The sequence below is a fragment of the Musa acuminata genome, chromosome BXJ1-4 (genome assembly GCF_036884655.1).
Source record: "Musa acuminata AAA Group cultivar baxijiao chromosome BXJ1-4, Cavendish_Baxijiao_AAA, whole genome shotgun sequence".
In the NCBI taxonomy this organism is placed as follows: domain Eukaryota; kingdom Viridiplantae; phylum Streptophyta; class Magnoliopsida; order Zingiberales; family Musaceae; genus Musa; species Musa acuminata.
In genome coordinates, this window is record NC_088330.1 from 40,052,694 (window position 1) to 40,074,280 (window position 21,587).

The window sequence follows — 21,587 nt, forward strand, 5'->3', positions numbered from 1 at the left end:
ATTGCTTCATTGCTGGATGGTTAATCAATGTGTGGTGTTCTTTTTCCTACTTGAATCCGAGTACATTCCTACTTGAATTGGAGTCCATGGGCATTGTAATGCATGAGTAGGAATCTCCCATTATCTTCAGATTATAGTTGAGCCCAGATATGAAATATGACAAAAGATGAACATTAAAGTTGCAAAAAGTTCATCTGAATGATACAATTGTTGGATGTATCAATAGAAACTAGAGATGAGTATATCTTGAGTTACGTAAGGGTCATCTCAATTACATAATTGTCACATCGATCAATATGAATCGTCTGAGGCATCTTCTGTGGCGTTTTAGCTAGAATAATTCTTTTGCCTATACCTGAGATTTGTTGATTATTTCCTCAAAAATAGGATAAGTTTATTAACATACTCTGTGTCACTTATACTCTCCATCATTGACAAGTATGCTAAGAATCTCATATCTGATTGCTAAAGACTGAATTCTCTGAATTAGCACGAGAAAGAATCATTTAATTGCTCTCTAAATCAATCTTGCATCCTGATTTGCTTCGTTGATGCTGTAATTAACAGACTGTTTCATGTTCCTCTTTGTAAGGACACATAATGCGATTTCCAATGGATTATTGCTTCAACATACTGGCCATGATGGATTACAACCATGACAGTAACTTATGCATTCATTATAATATAAGAAAGGGAAGTTAGAATGATGTCGAATCCATGAACATATCATATGTACGACGTACTTGCATCGGTGTTGAAAGTTTGGGCCACTGAACATTTGTCATCTTCCTTTGTTTTCTTAGTTTCCTTGGGAACATGAAATCATGTTCTAGCGAGGATCAGTTTTCTCGTCCCCAACTTAGATAAGATAAAACTAAGGTCAAAATCAGAGAAAGGCAGTGAGACTACCTCATTATAAACTGAAAGGGCAGGAAACAAGTAGGTGAATCCATATTTAGCTTATAAGAAATATGTTGGTGAACCTCTCGGAAGGATTAATTAGTATTTCAGTTTTTGTACTCTAAAAAATTATATTAATATTCCTATAATTATAAAAGTGAAACATCTATATTCATTTATCATAACGTTATTTATTTTATCAATAGAAACATAAAAACAAAAGACAAAGATGTAATCTTAATATTCCAATTGATGATAACGGATGACTATGTCATTGGGGGGCCATTCGATAATTGCGTCGACGTCGATGTAGATGCAAAGCGACCCCTAGTAACATCGTCATCCGTCATTATCAATTGTCATTATCAATTGAAGTATTAAAATTATATTTTTATCTTTTATTTTCATATTTTCGTTAGTAAAACTAATGACATTAGGATAAATGGATCTAGATGTTTCACTTTCGTAATTATAAAGATGTTAATGTAATTTTTTAAAGTGTATACATAAAGTTATTAAAGATAGTTAACTATAAGAGATATAATATAAAACTAGAGGGGATATTAAGTTATTTACAAGATAAGCTAAGCTTGCATTAATCTAAATATCTGCTTCCAGCGATTTGATGCAGAATTGAAGAGAAACTTTAGACCTGAAGACAAAATCAATTTCAATGTCTGATGACACTCCTGGAAAAGGCTACCACATCATAAGGCTTAATAAAGGAACAGAAACCTTTTTGACTAGCTAAGCTAGAGAGCAGAAGACTCATACATAGATCATCATCCAGAAAACAACAAAGTATGAACTGAAGAAATAAATTTAGACAGGACAAACTATTTTTGAAGTCTGATACAAACATTTTGATAGTTACAGCATCATAAGGCTTAAGAGCCTTCTTCTTCTTTTCCTTGTTTTTGCATCTGATATTGAAGGCATTGAAACAGACGAGCATAATAATATAAATTGTTCACGAACTCTATTGTCTTATAAGATTCATCGTATATAATAACATATATGGAAGGCATTGAAACAGACGAGCATAATAACATCTGTAATGTACAAAATCTATTGTCTAATAAGATTTATCGTACCATGATATAATGTCGGATATGGACGATACATATTGTCAATAAGAGATTAGTATGGCCATGCATACTCGTTTGTCAATATATCTCACCGATTGATTTTTGGGTATCAATTTGAGAGCTCGTTCTTCTCCAGATGACTACCTCACCGTAGGAACTAACCCATGTAAGTAGACCTCACCTGCCTATGATACTGATCGGCTTAAGCTCATTCCCTCTCTCTCTCTTACCTTCCTCTTTCAATCTTTATCATCTCCTGTGAGCACCAATTCTACCATGAGCTCCCAGAATTTTCTTCCACCACATGAGATATTGTTCCTCCTAATACTGTTAAGTGCTGGGCAGCTCACTGAGATCTGCCATGGCAGAAGAATGGTCAACACAGAGGTGCAAAGACAGAGAGGTTTGCCCTCAGCACCATCCACGGCTTATTTTTCCCAGATACCACCTTCACAAGAGCATGATGATGATATCAACCCAGCTTATGGAGAATCCAAGAGATGGGTGCCTCAGGGTCCAAATCCTCTGCATAACTGACCAGGTTTTACCTGTTCTCCAGGCCTTCTGATAGAATTTATATTTGTAGATAGATGGCAAGAGAGAGGAGAGAGAGAGAGAGAGAGAGAGAGAGTTTAGTTCAGTTTATACAACTTGGTGATATTATTGTTCTGTAGAAGCGATGGATATCTCAATCTTCCCTACATAAACTAACCAGAGTATATTGCTTCAAAGTATTGAAAGATTTTGTAGGTATTTATACTTTCACATCATATCAGAACCAGTTGCAGCAATTTCATCTCATCAATTCTGCATCAAAGTGCTCATTCTCATTGGAGACACTTTTAACAGACATTGAACAAGTGGAAAAGCTCGAGAGCTTTACACATCTTGGTGAAGAATGTACTGCAGCAAATCAAACATTACCACTGCAAGAAATGATGCAAACATGAGATACACCAACCTCAGCCCCTTGAGTTACAAGTCAAACATGCAATGAAGTGGAACTAGATTTTACCCTTTGAGGTCTGTTCATATCTGCAATATCTCAACTCACCGGATACTAAACTCTCCTTTAGTGTAGGTTCCTCCTCTCATCAAAATATTCTTCAGGTGAGTTCCTGCTGTGCCACTTTGCTGCAGAAGATTAAAGCACAGCATAGTACACTTCCTCAAGAAGGAACAGGGAAGAATACATTCTTAAATCTCTTTGCTTGGTTGCACTAAAAATGGACATTGGTCACTAGGGTAGCTCATCCGACCTTCTAATATTAATTAATATTGATAAGATCTGGATAATGGACCACTGTGGTTTCTGCCACAAAGAAAGAAAGAAGAGCTGCTGATCCGCCAGAAATAAAAATCAACATCATGTTCCTATAATGACCAATTTCATATATTAAAAGTAATTTTTATATTACTATTGTTATGAGTGATTCCTTCCACTGGACAAGTATAAAAATCAACCTTTGACACTAGCCTATCGGTCGAATCTTTCGGTAACTAACCTCTTACCTCTCATTCCACTCCAAAAAAAATTAATTTAAGTGTCATAGGGGTCCGGTCGAGAAGCTCTCACCTAACACTAACCTTGGGTATGAACTTAGTAAGGAGCTGAATCCCATCTCAATTTGACCTCAAGACCACATCGAATCCTGATACTCCACCTGTCATCTCAAATCTATCTCGAACACCTTAGTTCTCCCTCAATCGCTTCACAAGACACCTACACGAATCCACCTTGAATCCCCCTCGATCATACATTCCCCATAATAGTTTTTATATTATATATAAATATATGTATATTTATATACATCTTTTTGAATCTTTAGATCATGCAAATAACACTCATGTTAATATCTATCCAATAAACTCAAAATAATTAATTAAAATTTAATATTCTTAAATTAGTTTTTATTATTTTGAGAATATTAACATATTAATTAATTTAAACTTTTTAATTTTATTTACTTGATACACACGATACACCCAAACTCTATAACATAATCAAAAGGAAATAAAGGTTATGCATCAGAGGAGAATTGAATTCATCAACCCCTTGAAAGGACTTTTAGATTTCCATTTGCATGCGTGGATTACACCACAAAAATTACTTTTCGATGACAGCATGATAAAAATATATACATATATTTAATAAATGTATTTAGAAAGAGTGTTCTTATGATAAGATTACTCGGATATTTTGGGCCATGAAAAGATCCCCGTCTTATTTAGGTTTCAAGGAACTTACACTGCAACCAAATAGTGGCTATTGGGCCCAATGAGGGCCCAAAACCAGGCTTCATTGGTCCAAATCAACCTATTCCTGGGGACCCCACTGTATCAAGAAGCGCGGGTGATGGATAGAAGACGATGGGATAAGAAGGAGGCGGAAGAAATCCCAAAGCCGTAGCAGCAGCAGCAGCAGAGATCAGGGGAAAGGGAGCGAGCACTTGGAAGTCGAATGGCGACGGTGTGCCTTCCCGGGGCGTGCTCTTCTCCAGCACGCGTGCGCTTCTCTCGGCGCCCGGCCGCCGCGCCGGCACCTCCCTCCCAAGCCCGAATCCGATGCGCAGGTGCGTACTGCCGAATCGATTCTCTCTTCTCGCGTCTTCTCCCTTGCGCTTCTTGTGGTCGATTTGTTCTGGATCTATCTATGATGACTACTATCCGTTCTTGGAGAGAGCGTTGTGAAGATCAATCAGCATGTGATTGGGTCGATAAAGTTGGCTGCTGCGTTTCTTACTCATGCCTTTGGAATCAACTTACGGCGTTGAATCGATCCGATAAAAGTATATGTTGTACCATTTGTCTCCAAAAGTTATTTTCTTATGTTATCTTATTGATGAAGGGCGCCTCACATTAATAGACGAATTTAGCTTCTTTCGCTCTTTTGATATGCTCTCCAGTTAGGTTTATCCATTGAAAGAGGTAAATTTCTGGAGAACCAGTGGACATTGCAGATTTGATATCAGAGGATCAAAAATGCATCAATTTAGGGACCATTGTGAGAGTTGTTATTACAAAGTCCTAAGAATAAGCTTATTTGTCGATTTGGTCAGATACAATTATACTTTTCAGTTACCTTGAGACATTCCACGGTATAAGATAAACTAAAAAATATATGCCATCCAAGTAGCTACAAAGAAATAAATGCAGAATATAATCTCCGAATAAGAATCCTTGAGCCACTTTTATTCTTCAGCTTTCTTAAGCAATTACTATGTAGACTACAGTTGTCTTCTTTGATGTTTATCTAAGATGAATGTCTCATGTAGCCCGAAGTCAAAGTTTTCATCTTGCTGTAATTTTTTTGGTTCAGATTATTGGATGCATCATCTAATGCATTCTAGTTGTCTTCAGCAATTGAGGACCAGACAAGCTTCTTAGAGTTTTCCTGCTCCCCAAAAGGAATGAAGAATCTTGCTTGCGGTATGCTTGCTGCCTGGGCAATCACCACTGCCTCTCCTGTTGTTGCTGCAAGTCAGGTTCGGACTTGGATACTAGCTGCATTTATACCACATTACTTTGTGGACTAATTCTTTTGTCAGCTGCTTTTCCTTGTAGAACTTTCTTCTCATGATATAGTATGTTCCTATGAGATACTAAACTTCATGAACAATTAGTCGATTTAAAGGCTCCATTAGCCAATATAACTCAAACTTTTATATAAATGTGATTAAATATCCCTGAACCTGGCTGTTGGCAAAATTCTAATCTTTGTTCTTTTATTGCAAGTGGTGTTTTAGGGTGACTACTACCCGATAAGAAATTGGTTGAAAACTCCCAAATATACACAAATGATTCAAGAAGCGGGCATATAATAAAGATTCCAATTCATGCTGGTTTGTTAGTTCTCAGGATGTACTGAAAGGAAGATTCCTGCAGACATGTTGGGTTTAATACAGTTGGAATTTGAGATTGAGTTTGCTGTTTAGCACTGGTGTGGCATGTTTTGCGAGTTCTAAAATATAATAATAGTTGATGAATTCTTTGATATTAACATTGGCAACCCGATTAAGAAGCATTTCACGGGATCCCCAGGTGTTGAATAGTTAAAACTTAATTGAGACTAAGACCTAGGCATTTGAATTACATGTGTGCTATAGTATTCCAGTTCATTTTTGTCTAAATTAGTAGAGGCTATGTTTGTCCTTAAGCATTGTCTTGCTTTGTCTCTTTTTAATATCTGGGCTTCATCATTCGATTTGAAGCTTTTCGTGATCAATTATTGCAGCTAATTCATTTAGATCGACTGCACCTATAGAACGTATTCAATCATCAGTATGTAATTGGTTAATTTACATATTTGAGAGGACCATATAAATACTTTCATAAACACTGATACCCTTCCGTGAATGTTCTTACATTTGTCAAAATGAATGCCATGTTGTACACTTTATCTTCAATAGTCAGACAAATGCATCTGAATGCTTAATTGAGTTTTGATGGTAACCTAACTCTTCATGATATGTTACAAAAATCATGTGTAGATCCTAATGTTGTTTCTCTCGATATACATTTCTGAACTCTTCTTTGGGAAAATGGATCTTCCTTGTTGATGATAAAAAATCGATGGCCAAAAGGAGAGATCCTCTAAAACCTTTGATGGAACATCCAAGTGCTTCATCTTTTAGGTCCATTTGGTCACTGCCGGTTGCAGTAAGTCAGCCAACTTCGTCACATCATGTTCTTCTTCTTGTAGAGGCTGCCTCCACTTTCAACAGAGCCAGATCGTTGTGAGCGAGCATTTGTTGGGAATACAATAGGTCAAGCAAATGGTGTATATGACAAGCCACTTGATCTGCGCTTTTGTGACTACACAAATGATAAATCACATCTCAAAGGGAAATCACTTTCAGCTGCCCTCATGTCTGATGCTAAGTTTGATGGTGCTGATATGACAGAAGTTGTGATGTCCAAGGCTTATGCTGTTGGAGCAAGCTTCAAGGGTGAGAAAAGTCATTTATTTTAGCATTAGTTGGCATAGTACCATGTACTGCAATCTATAACCTTCTTACATAGTTTGTCCTCTAAAATGCAAATTCATAGACATAATAGTAGTAGCACATCAGGAATCTAAGTATGGTTTAATTTGAAATTACCTCAGCTCACAAACTATCTATGTCTTGTATTTCTTGAGAATTTATTGGAGTTTCCCAATTTCATGTTTGTGCATTGAATACATCTAAATTTTTGCAGCATCAAATTACTCTTTGTTTGCACCTTGAGAAAAATGACCTGACTACGGTTTCTCAATATTTTTGTATCATCACAGGGGTCGATTTTTCAAATGCGGTTCTAGACCGGGTCAATTTCGAAAAGGCAAATCTAAAAGGAGCAGTGTTCAAGAACACCGTCTTATCAGGCTCTACCTTTAATGATGCTCAACTAGAAGATGCGAACTTTGAAGACACCATAATAGGCTACATCGATCTCCAAAAGCTTTGCACAAATAACTCCATAAGTGCAGAAGGAAGAGCTGAGTTGGGTTGCAAGTGATGTGTAAAGCTTTGACTCATTTTGGTTTTCCCTTGTCCTAATTCTTGCTTTGTTCAAATTCCTCATGCCTTGTTTCTGAAGATGCCAACAAACTAATTTATGTATCCATGCACTCCTTTCTGGTAAAATACAAATGTTTTGTATACATTATTTAAAAGTTAAGAGCTGGAAAAATGTAGAGAAAAGATCATAACTTCAGAAAATTCTCACCAACTAGTTCACATCGACATGATTTGATATCAAATGCTTAGAGAAAAATGTATGGTGTCTAATATTTCATTCGCAACTTTGCTTTCTGTACTTTATATTTGTGTGTATAAAAGGGTATGAGTTGGATTGGTTCATTTGAAGAATGTTTTCCAACATCCATCACAAAATTGAAGTTGTTAATCATAGGTTATCCATGATACAGATTCCTTTAGATGCCTAAGTGGCCTATTGGTAGGTGCCAACTACATTAACACATCAAGATCTTTGGATACCAACTTACTTTTATGGTTCATGTAAATACATATGCAACCATCCATTCAACCACAAAATGTTAGTCCACAACTATATATTCTTTGTTTCTTAAATCTAAACACTTGCCCGAACTAAACCATAAGCTCTGATATCATTTGGAAGAAATACCACGGGAGAATCTTAACATACTTTTTACTTCACAAAACAAAATTCATAATGTATTGATTACAGTTTTTATTGTTGTAATCTCCTTCTCTTTCTTTAGTGATTTATCATATTCCATTTGATTTAATATACAAGAACAAGTTCTCTTTCAAATCCCACTCTTTATCTTTGTACTACATTAGTTACATCTCACACCAAGAAATTATAGGTTTCTAATTACTTGCAAAAGTCCAGTAAATACCTTTAATCCAATTGAATATATATGAAATCTAAAAGTTCCCTTTGGGAGCTCATTTCTAATGTTATCATTCATTAGTTATCAACTATGGAAAAACCAGGAATCTATCCCCTTCTTTCCTCATCATTCTTCAGGAGAACAAGTCAAAGCAATATAAATCAAGCCATGAAGAATGCAAACCCTTGTTATTGGTAGTAGAAAACAAGATAATTCAGACTACATCCTAAATCACCACTAGTATTTACCTAACCAGACTTGCCAAGCAATCTATGTTCAAGTTTGTAAAGTAGGCCTTGATATCACTACAGACATCAATAAGCTTGACAACACCATAAAATTTCAGCATAATAGATTATATCGATCATGCAGCTACTGAGTACTTAGTAAAAAACCAACATGCTTTAAATTCTGTCACCGGTATGAGAATCATTAATAATTACATAAGACCTATTTTCCTATGGATATAGAAATTGTTCCACAGCATTCGTCAATTAATTGTGAAAACCATATGGTATACATAGTTTTACCATTCTATCAAAAGCAATAAGCATGAGAAAATAAAACATTTACATTCTTCCTTTGCCGCACCTCCATTGTTTTTACTTTAATGGGCTAATTTTCCCATTCCCATTCAAGAAAATTGAAAAACAGACATTTTGATATGAAGACTCTTAATTTTACTCTTACTTTTCCTCGCTAGCATTAAATACACAGTCACTTCGTCTTTTTAAAGAACAAAACTAGCAATAGGAGATTTGCCCATCAAGTATGCCCGAACCTTAAATCCACAAACCTTATCGCTTGTTTGCTTCATGTTTATTTGCACTTTGTCTGGTTTTGCAACGGTGGCTGAAATTGGCCTCACCAACAGCATCGCTTAGTTTAGTACTATTCTGAAGGATAGAAAAGAGAGTGAATATTAGTCTGGCATGACCATGTTCGACTTTCCAATACATAACGCTGGTGTATTAACATTAATTAGTACTGTTAGCAATTTGTAAGTCGGTATAACCAAAGGAATTGGAGAAGCACACAATATAGAAAATGGTGGAACCTTTAGATTGACACAAGGCAAAAGAACAAGTCATTGATCCTGAGATTTGCATAATCATATCCTCCTCATGCTGATTCTCTTCTTCTTCTGACTTACTGCAAAACGCCTAGCCATGGCAACATTATAGAACTTCCTCATGTGCTCTGAGAGCCGATGGATGGCATTAAGATTTCCTATTTCTGATAGCCGCAACAAAATAGCTTCAAACCTTGAATATGACAGCTTAATCCCACGGTCTATAATCTCATCCAAGAGGAAACATGCATCCTGTGCTCTGCAACAGCTAAGCAACCCATCAATCATTATACCATATGTATCTGCAACTCGAGCACATCCTCTATTGTCCATCTCCTCCCATATGTGGATTGCCCTATCAGGTTCATTCATCTCAAAGAACATTTTCATTAACATGTTATAAGTGTGAATGCTAGGCTCACAACCAGCATCTATCATCTTCTCACATAGCCTTAAAGCTTCTTCAGCCTTCTTGAGCTTGCAAAGTACCTTGAGAAAGCAGTTATAGGTAAGAATGTCAGGTCTAAAACCTGTCTCGGCCATCTCCTCCAATATCTTATGAGCTGCATCATCCTTTCCAGCCAAACACATGCCTTCAATCATTTGTTTATAAGTTGAAACATCAGGAAGGCAACCAATTTTTCTCATATCAGCGAGGAGTCTAAAACACTCATCCAACTGATCAAATTTTGCAAGACCTACGATCATAATAGCATAAGTCTTGGCAGTTGGTGAAGATATGGTCGAACCTTTAGTTCTCATAAAACTGAAAAGCTCTCTTGCTTCTGACAGCATCCCGGCACTGCAGAAGGAATCAATTGCAGCATTATATGCAAAATTCTCAGGAGTGTGACCCATCTGAATCATTTCCTCGAGCACCTTTATTGCGGCTTTCGGGTTCCTCACTCTGCACCACCCAAAGAACATAATGTTATACGTCTCCGCATTTGGTGCGACCTTGCTCTTCAATCGGTGAAACATGGTATCTGCTTCCTTAACCAGGCTACACTTGCAGAGGGAATCCAATAGCAAGTTAAGTGCATCGGTCTCGGGTGGAGTCTTCATCTTAATTCTCCTCTTCTTCGCGAATTTCCTGAGATGGGTCAAGTGCTTCTCCGTGTACACCCTCAAGATAGTCAACAAAGCGCCGATGGGCACCGATTTCTTGCCGCTCCTCTTCATGTGGTCCAAGATATCGCAGACGACACCAAATTGCTTGTCCTTGTATCTTGTGCTGGACAATACGTCGATCATGAAGTTGTATGTCGGAGGCTCGTGGGCGTACCCATCTTGATGGCCTGCCCAGGCGAAGAACCCGAAGGCCAACTTCTCGTCGTAGCGCAGCATGTGCAAGACCTCGTTCACCAGCTCGGTGGTCAGCTCGATGCCCAGCACATCGAGAGCAGCTCCCAAGCTTTCGCCGGAGCCTGAGGCGGACATTATGGCTTCGTATACTTTGCTCGAAGCAGAGCCCACGCGGCCATCTCCACTACCATCGATTGATGTGCGATTACCGGATGCATCCGAAACAAGCGATTCAGTAGAAGATGAGGAATAGAGGGACTTGAATGAGATATAAATATCAGTTCTAGGTGAAAGAATCACATCGCCAAGCAAATTACGACGGCAGGAACAACTCGATTCCCCAAGATGACGCTGGTGATGAATCTGTGACGAGGAAATGCGAGCAAAAGGGATCGAATTTGAGGGATTCGGTCTCGAACCAAGATTTTTACGGAAGATCCAACATCTAATCGAAGCCGGGATGGATCGGTACGATCTCATTTACGGCCACCGCTTCACAGGAACCCAATTAAATCTAGGGTTTATGGAGCTTGAAGGAACACCCGGCCGGTGTCGCCGCTACTAACGATTGTTTTGTGACCGTTTCGGACGAAAGACGTCGGTGTAACGGTTTCGGCGCGATCGTTTCACAGTCGCTACAGGTGGGACCACGAAATCAACGGCTGTGGCTGCTTGGATGGCTACATATGATGCAGATAACAATCCAATGGATGGGCATAGTTTGTGATGCTAATATTCTTTTATTAATCTTTTATTTAGCATAAGATCACAACATAATGCCTTGTTTTGAATAGGTATTTTTCTCTTTAGTTATCTTGTAAAAAATCCAGAGAAATGTATAGTTGAGTTTCTCTGAGAATTTATAGTTATATTAATATGAGATTTTGAATATTTCATGTTCTGATTAAGTACTGAAACATACAACATTATTTTTTATATATTTTTATTATTTTATTCAATGATATGGATGATACAGATCGATAAATTACTGAAATCAACATCGGATTGGCTTTTAAAACCTTAAAATGATGAATCAAAAGATAAAACAAACAGCAATTGTGATTTGGGATGGAACAAAAAAACAAAAAAGAATTAGAAGACAAGAAATGGCAACAGTTAAGCAGATGTCTGCAGATAAACACTCCAATCATCAAGAAGAAGCTTCCTCTTATCATTCTTTGAGCAATTTTAAGAGAACACTTGATGGAGCAGATATATGCAGAATTAACACTTGATGGATCCACAATTGGCCTCATCTCATCTTCCTTTGAGAAAATTTATTGGTACAACAGGCATGTCTATTGTAAATTTGTACTGAAAAGCTAAGATATCACACTACAAAATTTCATCTCTTGGATCTTTCTATTTCATTTTTTGCCTATTTACCATCAAGATGTTCTTTTGGATGCCCAAAACAGGTTTATCTAGGAAATGATAACAGCTATATCAAGCAAAAGTTGCGCAACTGTCCTGTCCTAGTTTCATAAACTTCAGGTGCCTTGTTTTTATACTTCAAGCAGTAGATGGTGACTCTTCACTGTGACCTTCCAAAACAGAATCATCAACCATCTTCTTCATTGATTCAACGTCATCAATCTCAGAAAGTGTGTGCATGCGAAGAGTGTCTGCATCATCGCTGCAAGGAGCAAAATAATGTCAAAAAATTTGAAAGTGAATGAAGTGGAACACATATATGCATGTGGGAAGTAGCCATACTCTGTAACACCAAATATTTCCTTAACAATAAGTGAGCTGTCTCTTGAGCAGAACTCTGGAAGCTGGACAAAGGTGCAAATTTAGGTACCAGCTTAGGTTAGCATAGCTTTTTAGTACTGGTAAACCGGTATACTAAAACCATACAAAAGAAAATCAATTTGTGCTTGAGGTTTCTAGCAAGAATCCATGTGAGTCGTCAGTTAAGGCCAATACGGACTTATTAAACAACAGAGGTAAGACTAACTCACAAATTGGAAGAAACCGAAGAATGTAAAAGATGCGAGAAAAAGAAAATAAAAAATGACCAATTTCATATATTAAAAGTAAATGTAAAAGACGTTTGAGAATTTTTCCCCTTTAGGTCAGATGAGAAATTTGATATTCTCAAACACACTATTATATTCATGAGTAACGAACCTCAGACAGATAGAAAATTTTCCCAAATAATGCTTGAACAGCGAGCTTTCACTTGAAACCATTCTCTGTGAAACCTGATAGGTCCATTACGACAGGCCCTGGAAGGGATAAACATGGATAACTGAAATTTGAGAACATAAAGAAAGTCTTCTTTTGCTAGTTAAATAAGTTTTACGACTCCATGGGATTTCCTCATAGATGCATTTTGCACTATGATAATAGCACATTAACAGAATTAAATATTAAAACCAAATATTAAGAAAGGTTTTACACTCAAATTGATGCATGTCTCTGTTATTATTTTACCTACCTAAATAGAGATATATATGCCTACAAGACATTAAATTAACCATAAAATAAACTACATATCAACACAGTCAAACAAAGAGAACTAGGACTGTTAAAGATTATATATCGCTCAACCTAATAGGTGAACAGAAGAGAGTTGGATAGCCTACAGTAAGGACTTCCCAATTTAGTTCTGATTGAAATTGTCTATGGTTAAGTAATCGAAATCATGGACTTGGGTGCCATGTTACATGCCATACTAACTGGCTTTTGGCATTGTATGAATAGGGGTCTGACACGGTTATTATTGTGCCATGTACTGGCATGAGTATTAGTCCACATTCTACATACCAGCACAGGTAGCAGCAAGAACTTTTGTTTGTTCATTACAAGTATGGTAAGTAAAACAGAATACATCAGGGCACCATAATCTATGCTTGAAAGACTACAAACAAATATCTATAATTTATTTGGAATTCCAAAGAAAACAAATATAAAACCAGTTACTATGTTGTTATGACCTCTACCATAATTCATCAGAATGTGTAACCAAATAGTCACATAATTCATCATGTGATAAATGATAGAAGGAATTCAGCATGAAACCCAAGTTTGGGTATTTGCAACAAAGATGTCAGAATTGTCGATCATATTTATCACCATATTATTTGTTAGTATAGCAAGATTAAAGAATTCCAACTTGCCTATTTACTCTTAAAGGGTTTAAAAAAAGGAAATAAAAGATCAAGTTGCAAAGGAAAAAAAACAAGTAAACACAAAGAAAGTACAGAACAATGAATAGTGCAGTACGAAGTTACCCAAATTTCAGGAAGTTGCCATAGGAAGCATCCTTCAAGAGGGTAACACTACCAAGTAGGAAACAATACAGGTACAATCACACAAAAGAAGAACTAAGGTAGTAACAGCACCTTTATCTTTAACAGTTCGCCTTGAGACCTCATTTAAAATTTCTGCAACTTGAGCATCTTCCAACAGTGATGATTTTCTAAGATGTATGAGATCCACAACCAGGTCAGTGTTGAAGGGCTTTTCATTCAAAGCATATCAAATGTACTTTCTTAAAATATCTTCCATGCTGAAACCCGTCTGAATACAGATATAAAGGGGACTTAATAACTTTCAATGATCCAAAACTTTACATACTTGATAAACCATACTCAAGAAAATGATCTGCTAAAGCATTTTATTTTTCTTTTACATTACCAATCACATTGACAAGTACAGTAGAAGAGATGTGGTCACATAATAAAAGGCCTCATGTACACTAAACAGCGCGCTGAAATAATTGATCAGCAAAGTGGCAACTTTACTGTTAGATCCTATAGAAATTTGAAAACTAAAAAATTATTGAATTTTAGAAATATACAGTAAAAAATGTAAATTTTTCTCTGAGATGTACAGGATTAATTGTTTTGATGTAGATGTACATCATTCTAAATGCATAAATATCTCAATTATCAAAACCAACAGTGAGTTGTCTCTTGTTTGATGTATCATGGAGTATTAAAAATGGGTCTAGGTGTCTTCTTCATTGGTCTACTGTATTCAGGTGCCAAATTTTATCACTGAAGTGAGATCGGAGAACTTAATATAGATAGTAAAAAACAGTTTTCCTTTTGGTTGTTATTTCTAGTGAATTGATAGCTGCACTTAAGTAGATTTTCATCACTGAAGCAAGATTTGAAAACTTAGTAGGAGGTTTAACTGCTTCCCAAGAATGGTTTTGATTTTATTTATCGAATTCTCTTATAATACAGCACTTGGGTTTAATTTACACCTTTTCCTAGTGATGCTTGTGTTTTCATTCATGAAGGAATGTTAAAAGATAGTCCTTAGTTCATCACATGGAAGAAAATATATTGAAGAAACCACGTTTACTCAAGAAGAAGAGAAAAGTGGAGTAAATTTAAAGGCTATAGCATTCTTGATCAAAAATTTTCACTTAATCTAGCATCTACAATGATTCCCTTGAACAACAATTAGTGTTTTGAACATATTTCCTTCTGAAAATTTAATAGAAGCTACTGATCTGCAACAGCGAAATTTGACTTAAATCTCAAAATCCTCTAAATACTTAGATACCATGACAAATGAGACCTGGTTGCAACACTGAATTCAGAAGATTCTATTACAAGATTTATGGTTATTACATGGAAAATAACTCCATGTTTTCCTGTCTATTAGAAACTTCAGCAAGGATTCTTAATTGGCATTAGAAAACATGATCATGCTTGATTCTGCATCATATTTAACATACCTCATTGCCACAACAATGGTTTGACAACAATAAAGGCACAATAAAATAGACAAAAATTTCTTAATTTGAATGGAAGAAGATCCAAGATATGATGAATCTCTCATTTTTGTGAATGTATTGTAATATAACAAAGAACAAAAGCCATACATTTAGATAGGAAAGGTTTAAAGCATATTACACAACGAAAAATACATGTTACACAAGGGAAAAGGATCAAAAGCGATTGTACTGATTCCTCGAGTCAATTGCCAACATACAACCTGGCAACATTAACGTAGTCGCTTTCTGCAACTACATTAATACTATCGGCCCGGGTAGGTTGCATGTATAAAAATATCTCAGCAAATTTTATTGCTATCTGCCTCAAACCATCGGTATCAATTGAAGCCTTTCACTGATAAAATTTTCTCAACTATCCAATCATATTGTCTAGTTAACCTCCCTGTAATCTAAGCAGATAATTAACTCCCGCAAATAACCATCAAGGTATATCTGATCAAACAGAGGCAAAAACCTATAGCAAGTACCTTTTGCATAAGATCTTTGAGAGCGGAGTTGTTTACTTCATCCTTGCCCTTCAGAAACAACTCATCTATCGATTTTAACAAGAAAACGTTCTTATTTACCTGCAATAAAACACCTGATTGAAACAATGCAAGGGAAACACAAGCCAAAAGGTTCCTGAATCAAAAGGAATGCAAGAACAGAGGCGTACCAAACTCTTGCGCTGTGCTCTAGGCGAAGTGAACTTCCTCAGGGCCTTCACAGAGCCAATTACGAAAGACAAGCCCATCCACGCCAGAGGCGCCGCGAGAAGGCACGGAAGTTTGCTCGGTCCGACCTTGGGGCCGGGGATGGCTTGGGTCACGGTCCCAGTGAACTCCACGAGATCGAGGGCCTTCTCCTGAATCCAGACCCGACCCGCAATTCTAATGATGTGATCCGGATCCGGGTCCGGGTCCGGGTCCGGGTCCAATTTCGCTCCGTCACCTACCGCCCCTCACCTACTCACCAACCCCCTCACTTCACCGTCCCCGCAACGAGCTTTGGGACTCTCTTTAAACGATCCAGCTTTGACTTCATCGGGACAAGCCTTTGGGTTCGGTGAGAACTCTCCAAGCTGCGAGAATGTCCTCCTCGATCAAATCTGCTGGCGTCATCACCTGCAAAGGTTCAACATCATCGTGATAATATGCTTTCGAAACGCCTTCGATCGCCCCTCTGTCGCTTTGATCGCTCGCCTTTTCCTTGATTCCTCTGTTCTGGTCTTTGGATTGTCAGCTGCGGTGGCATGGGGACCAGAGCAACCACTGGTGTTGGAGGAGGTGGAGGTCGACCCGCCGAAGGCGTCGGAGATCCGCGTGAAGGTGGCCTGCACTTCCCTCTGCCGCAGCGACCTCACCCAGTGGCAATCTCAGGTCGGTAAATCCACCCGATCGTTCTTCGTGTGTGTCTTCCGAGCACTGCTCATGTTCTTGCTTGTGCCGGTTGCAGGCGCAGCCCGATCTTTTCCCTCGCATCTTCGGCCACGAGGCTTCCGGGTTCGTATTCTCTCTCAATCTCAGTCCTATTCGCTCAGCAACCATGAATCGCACGATGTGATGTTAGGTTGTGAACGCTTAACTTGGGCAGGATTGTGGAGAGTGTAGGAGAGGGCGTGACGGAGTTCAAGGTGGGGGATCATGTGCTCACGGTGTTCATCGGAGAATGCCAGAGCTGCAAACACTGCACGTCTGGGAAGAGTAACATGTGCCAGAAGCTGGGGTTAGAGAGGAGGGGCGTCATGCACAGCGACCAGAAGACTCGGTTCCGGGTGAACGGGAGGCCTATTTACCATTACTGCGCCGTGTCGAGCTTCAGCGAGTACACGGTGGTGCACTCTGGTTGTGCTGTCAAGATTAGCCCCAGCGTGAGGATGGATAGGGCATGCCTTCTTAGTTGCGGCGTGGCTGCAGGTAAACTCCGGCATCCCGTGCTGTTTCTTCTTGTGGCTTCTTTTGCATCTGTGATATTCTCATTGTCACACCTAATCTAAAACACGGATGCTGTATATTGAATTGATAGAAAGATTTGGTTGCATTAAATCTGCCTAATTGTTCCCTTTATTGAAATCTTTCCACTATGTCATGTCGCAAGATTCACAAACCAACAATGTTTTCATTAGCATGACCATTAACTTAACACAGTTCATTCTTCTTTAGACCAGTTTATGCAAGCTAGTGGAACCCTGTGTCATAAATTAAAGAGATAAAATAGATCTGAATGATATGTATCAATACAGATACCCACATATAAACATTGGATGCCAGCTTCAAAAATATACACTAGAAGATGTGAAAATTGGCTAGAACCAGTACCATTTTATTCAGGAAACTGTAAGGTTTTATTGCTGATTAAAAGAAAACAAATTAATAGATGGTTGTTCAAGCAAGCAGAAAAAGGAAAAGAAATTACTGCTCTAGAAGAACTAGGGTGCTGATATTGGCACAAATGCTCTCCTTTTCAATAGGCACTAAGTTTTTACAAATTTCGTTTAGGATGTCAGGTAAAAGCTTTTCTCTTCTTATGTCCTTTTCATTTCTCTTTCTTTACCTCTTCTGGGTCATGCCACTCATAGGCCTGTGCCAGTGTGGCAAATGAACAGTCACATGGACAGAAATAGTGAAATAGCTCATCAGTCTGAGTGATACCACTTGAGGTCACTTATAACTAAATCAAAACCTGACTTGCTGACCCTTAAAACCAATGGAACCTTATACAGACTATAAATTTGGCTAAAAGAAAGCTGATGCAAAGGACTCTTTTTAATCTAAAGCAGAGTAAAGGAAATGATGATATAGAAAAGCTGAAAAAGGTCTTAAATTTAATCTCAGTTTAAATCCAACTACTTGTGCTTTTAGTATCATTAGTTATTGATTATAGCCAAGAATTGTCTGATTTCTTGGGAACTTTTTTGCGCATGACCCATATAATTTCTCTCACATGAGTTGTCATCGTTTAGAAAATCTTGATCTGGAAATTGCATCTGTAAATTGTAATTAATATTTTAGTCAGTGTATCATATGAATATCATTTTTTGTCTTTTCCTTTTTTGTGTGTCCATTCATTGTCATGATGAATGCTTATGGTTTTTTTCTCTGGTCACTACTGAGTCTCATCTTGCTCATACTGATTCCGTCCATTAGTCAATGTATCATATGAATATCATTTTTGTCTTTTTCTTTTATGTGTCCATTCGTTGTCATGATGAATGCTTATGGTTTTTTTCTCTGGTCACTACTGAGTCTCATCTTGCTGATACTAATTCCGTCCAATTGATTTTGATGTCATTTGAACTATAATTACATTTTAGGCATCGGAGCTGCTTGGAATGTTGCTGATATATCAAAAGGTTCAACTGTAGTAATTTTTGGTCTTGGCACTGTTGGCCTTTCAGTAAGTCCCATGACAGATTCAGCACTGGTCTCTGGACTTGTCAAATACATTAGTCTTTTCCGAGTCAAATGCATTCAATTATATCATCCTTCATCAGGTAGCACAAGCTGCCAAATCAAGAGGGGCTTCTCGGATAATCGGAGTGGACATAAATCCAGAAAAATATGAAAAAGGTATTATATGGCTGCTGGCTGTAATGTATTGCTTGCAGTTGTTAAATGTCTTCTGTTCTTGGTGCAGGAAAGGCTTTTGGTGTAACCGAATATATCAATCCGGATGAGTGCAAAGAGCCTATTCAGCAGGTATCATCTGCAAGCTAAGTGACAAATTTGCAGATTCTGTAAAGGAATACAGATTCATCATACAGCTAATGCATTGATCTGTTTCCAAGAATGGAAAGAACTCTCTGATGATGACTGCAACTGATAAAGGTGCAGAAAGATGATCAAATGACAAGGAAATAGAAACATAAAGAGTTGTTTGAAGTGAGTGAAAGGAAGTAGAAAAATAAACAAAGAGACCATATGAGCCAGCTGGAACTTAGATATCCATACTATTTTATTTTGCCCCTGGTGCCTAATCATAGTTCTCTAAAAGTCATTTAGCTCTCTCCAATATTAAAGTGGTTGACGGTCTCTGATATTTACTTTACAGAACCCAAAAATATCCTCTCATTACCAGAACTTTGCAGTGCTAGGAAAATCTTTTAAGTAAACTATTTAGTTATACCGTATATTTAGTAAATATTATATATATATATATATATATATATATATATATATATATATATATATATATATATATATATATATATATATATATATATATATTCGGTTAGTTATCTGTCACTGCTTGATTTTGAGCCTCAATCATAATAGCATCCTTAAGTTAAGATATGACGTAATCGTATGAAAAGTCTTCTTTCCATGTATCTGGCAAAAGAAGTTCGTTTTGTTTATTTGTGTGTATTATTTGGTAAAGAGATCTGATTTTGTATGGTTTATTAAAAAAATTCATTATTATTCTTTTGATTATGGATTTAATATATAAGAAAAAGATGGCCAGTGCATTAGGCTCCTACTTATGCAAAAGTTCAAAGAGGTCGAACTGCACAGAGGAACATGCAGTGAAGCCACTAAATCTCTTGACTTCAACTACTAAACAGTTCCTGCATAACATTCTTGATGGCATTTAACTGTCTTAGTAACATAGGTGTCCTGTTTGCTTTTGACTACCTAATATTTGATACTAACAATATGTACCTTAATACCCCAGATTTAGATAATTCTGAGATAGGTTAATGGGAATTCATTGACAGCCATGTTGTTTTTTTTTTCAGGTTATTAAACAGATCACTGATGGAGGGGCAGATTATTCTTTTGAATGTGTTGGCGACACTAGTATAGTATCAACAGCCTTACAATCATGCTGTGATGTAATTCTCATCCTTTATTGTCTGAAGTTACACATGTTCTGTGCTGTAAATGTTTGACATGTTTTAACTTACAGGGTTGGGGAATGACTGTGACTCTAGGTGTACCAAAAACCAACCCTGTGGTTTCAACTCATTATGCTTTTCTTCTCATGGGAAGAACTTTGAAGGGTTCTTTATTTGGAGGATGGAAACCGAAGTCTGAGCTTCCATCATTAGTCGACAAATATATGAAAGGCGTAAGTTTCTAATATCATTTAAGGAAAAGTTTCGGTAGCAAAGTTATCTTACTAGTTGTTAACATGTTTCTTTTACCAAGGTAGTTTCTTTGGCATTGTTTTTCTTCTAAAAGTTTTGGTAGCAAGTGTTCATTGTTTGAATTTGTTGCTAAAATAACTTACTACAGGAAATCCAATTGGACGAACTTGTTACACATGATATAACGTTTGCAAATATTAATGAGGCATTCAGCCTGATGAGAGAAGGGAAATGCTTGCGTTGTGTGATTCACATGCCAAAGTAATTGTCGGTATGATAGTATGCAGGTATGTCTCAATCCTTTAGGTATCCATTTGTTTTAATTTTCCAATAACTCGAAGTCATCGATCTGTGTGATTCATATGATGATGAACTAGTCATCTTGTTGTTCATCATATTTCTCTTTTCTACTTGGAGTTGTTCTTGTCTGGTAAAAAATCTCTCTTGTTGCAACATTATTCAATGATTCCCCTTCAAATTATCCTCATAACCTGATTCTGCCTCTTGGTTTTGTCATTTGTAAATTAAGCAGGTAATGCCTATCTCCAATCTGGAATGGGAAATAATTGCTGCCTTTCACAGTGGATTTAGTTCTGGTAAATTTTTTTAGATTGTTTATGAAAACACAGCTTCTGAGCTACCAGTAGATTAAGCTCTGTTGACTATCGATGTCCATCCTCATCTTGTATGTGCTCTGTGTTGCTGGCAAGTACATCAGAGAATGGTGCAAAGGAGATGAAAGCCCTCCACATGTTTCTCATTGATTCTTCCTTTTATTTCCCGTGAATTCCACATTCTTTAGTTAAAGGAGTGGGTTTTGGTCTCGCTTCTCTATTCTCTGCTCCAAGATAAGACTGCGTGTATTGCTTCTCTATTCCCTATTCTAAGAGAAGACTTTACTTTCCTTCCTGATTGACGATAATCGTAGTTTCTCCTCTAACAAGTCTTTGATCTCTCTTTTTTATATATCCATGTTGAAATTAACACGCCAACAAGAGGAGCAATAGGAGCTTTGATCACCTCAACTTGAGGTCAAG

The 21,587-nt window shown here is 37.3% G+C and overlaps 3 protein-coding genes and 1 pseudogene across 5 annotated transcripts; 2 read left to right on the top strand and 2 right to left on the bottom strand.

Annotated features, from left to right (window-relative positions):
* Positions 1–4,358: 4,358 nt before the first annotated feature.
* Positions 4,359–7,632, top strand: LOC135668321 (thylakoid lumenal 17.4 kDa protein, chloroplastic-like). The gene is made up of 4 exons (XM_065178472.1): positions 4,359–4,561; positions 5,349–5,473; positions 6,691–6,937; positions 7,264–7,632. Exons 1-4 carry the CDS (start codon positions 4,450–4,452, stop codon positions 7,485–7,487), a joined length of 708 nt encoding a protein of 235 aa, XP_065034544.1. The 5' UTR covers positions 4,359–4,449; the 3' UTR covers positions 7,488–7,632.
* A 1,184-nt stretch (positions 7,633–8,816) lies between these two features.
* Positions 8,817–11,401, bottom strand: LOC135668270 (pentatricopeptide repeat-containing protein At1g73400, mitochondrial-like). 2 transcript variants are annotated; one of them, XM_065178471.1, is made up of 3 exons: positions 11,027–11,152; positions 9,407–10,910; positions 8,817–9,245 (listed from the first exon to the last, which is right to left on the bottom strand). In XM_065178471.1, the coding sequence occupies exon 2, from the start codon at positions 10,859–10,861 to the stop codon at positions 9,461–9,463; it is 1,401 nt and encodes a 466-aa protein (XP_065034543.1). In that variant the 5' UTR covers positions 10,862–10,910; positions 11,027–11,152; the 3' UTR covers positions 8,817–9,245; positions 9,407–9,460. The 2 variants fall into 2 exon arrangements, with proteins under 2 accessions (XP_065034543.1, XP_065034542.1); XM_065178470.1 differs by having other exon boundaries at positions 9,407–11,401.
* Positions 11,402–11,980: 579 nt separating this feature from the next.
* On the bottom strand, positions 11,981–16,508 carry LOC103983437 (uncharacterized; annotated as a pseudogene).
* LOC103982733 (alcohol dehydrogenase-like 6) lies at positions 16,438–21,454 on the top strand. Of its 2 annotated transcripts, none has more exons than XM_018825110.2 (11): positions 16,438–16,596; positions 16,707–16,843; positions 16,920–16,966; positions 17,058–17,380; positions 18,778–18,860; positions 18,958–19,033; positions 19,101–19,162; positions 20,200–20,295; positions 20,370–20,531; positions 20,699–20,837; positions 21,080–21,454. In XM_018825110.2, exons 1-10 carry the CDS (start codon positions 16,554–16,556, stop codon positions 20,813–20,815), a joined length of 1,146 nt encoding a protein of 381 aa, XP_018680655.2. In that variant the 5' UTR covers positions 16,438–16,553; the 3' UTR covers positions 20,816–20,837; positions 21,080–21,454. The 2 variants fall into 2 exon arrangements, with proteins under 2 accessions (XP_018680655.2, XP_009398007.2); XM_009399732.3 differs by having other exon boundaries at positions 21,083–21,454.
* The last annotated feature ends 133 nt before the right edge of the window (positions 21,455–21,587 follow it).

Bases quoted from the DNA above. Each gene is read 5' to 3' on its own strand.
- LOC135668321 (XM_065178472.1), top strand. From the start codon at position 4,450: ATGGCGACGGTGTGCCTTCCCGGGGCGTGCTCTTCTCCAGCACGCGTG. The intron at 4,562-5,348 runs GTGCGTACTGCC...AGTTGTCTTCAG, and splicing joins AGCCCGAATCCGATGCGCAG to CAATTGAGGACCAGACAAGC. The intron at 5,474-6,690 runs GTTCGGACTTGG...TTCTTCTTGTAG, and splicing joins CTGTTGTTGCTGCAAGTCAG to AGGCTGCCTCCACTTTCAAC.
- LOC103982733 (XM_018825110.2), top strand. From the start codon at position 16,554: ATGTCCTCCTCGATCAAATCTGCTGGCGTCATCACCTGCAAAG. The intron at 16,844-16,919 runs GTCGGTAAATCC...TGCCGGTTGCAG, and splicing joins TCACCCAGTGGCAATCTCAG to GCGCAGCCCGATCTTTTCCC. The intron at 19,163-20,199 runs GTATCATCTGCA...TTTTTTTTTCAG, and splicing joins GCAAAGAGCCTATTCAGCAG to GTTATTAAACAGATCACTGA.
- LOC135668270 (XM_065178470.1), bottom strand. From the start codon at position 11,206: ATGAGATCGTACCGATCCATCCCGGCTTCGATTAGATGTTGGATCTTC.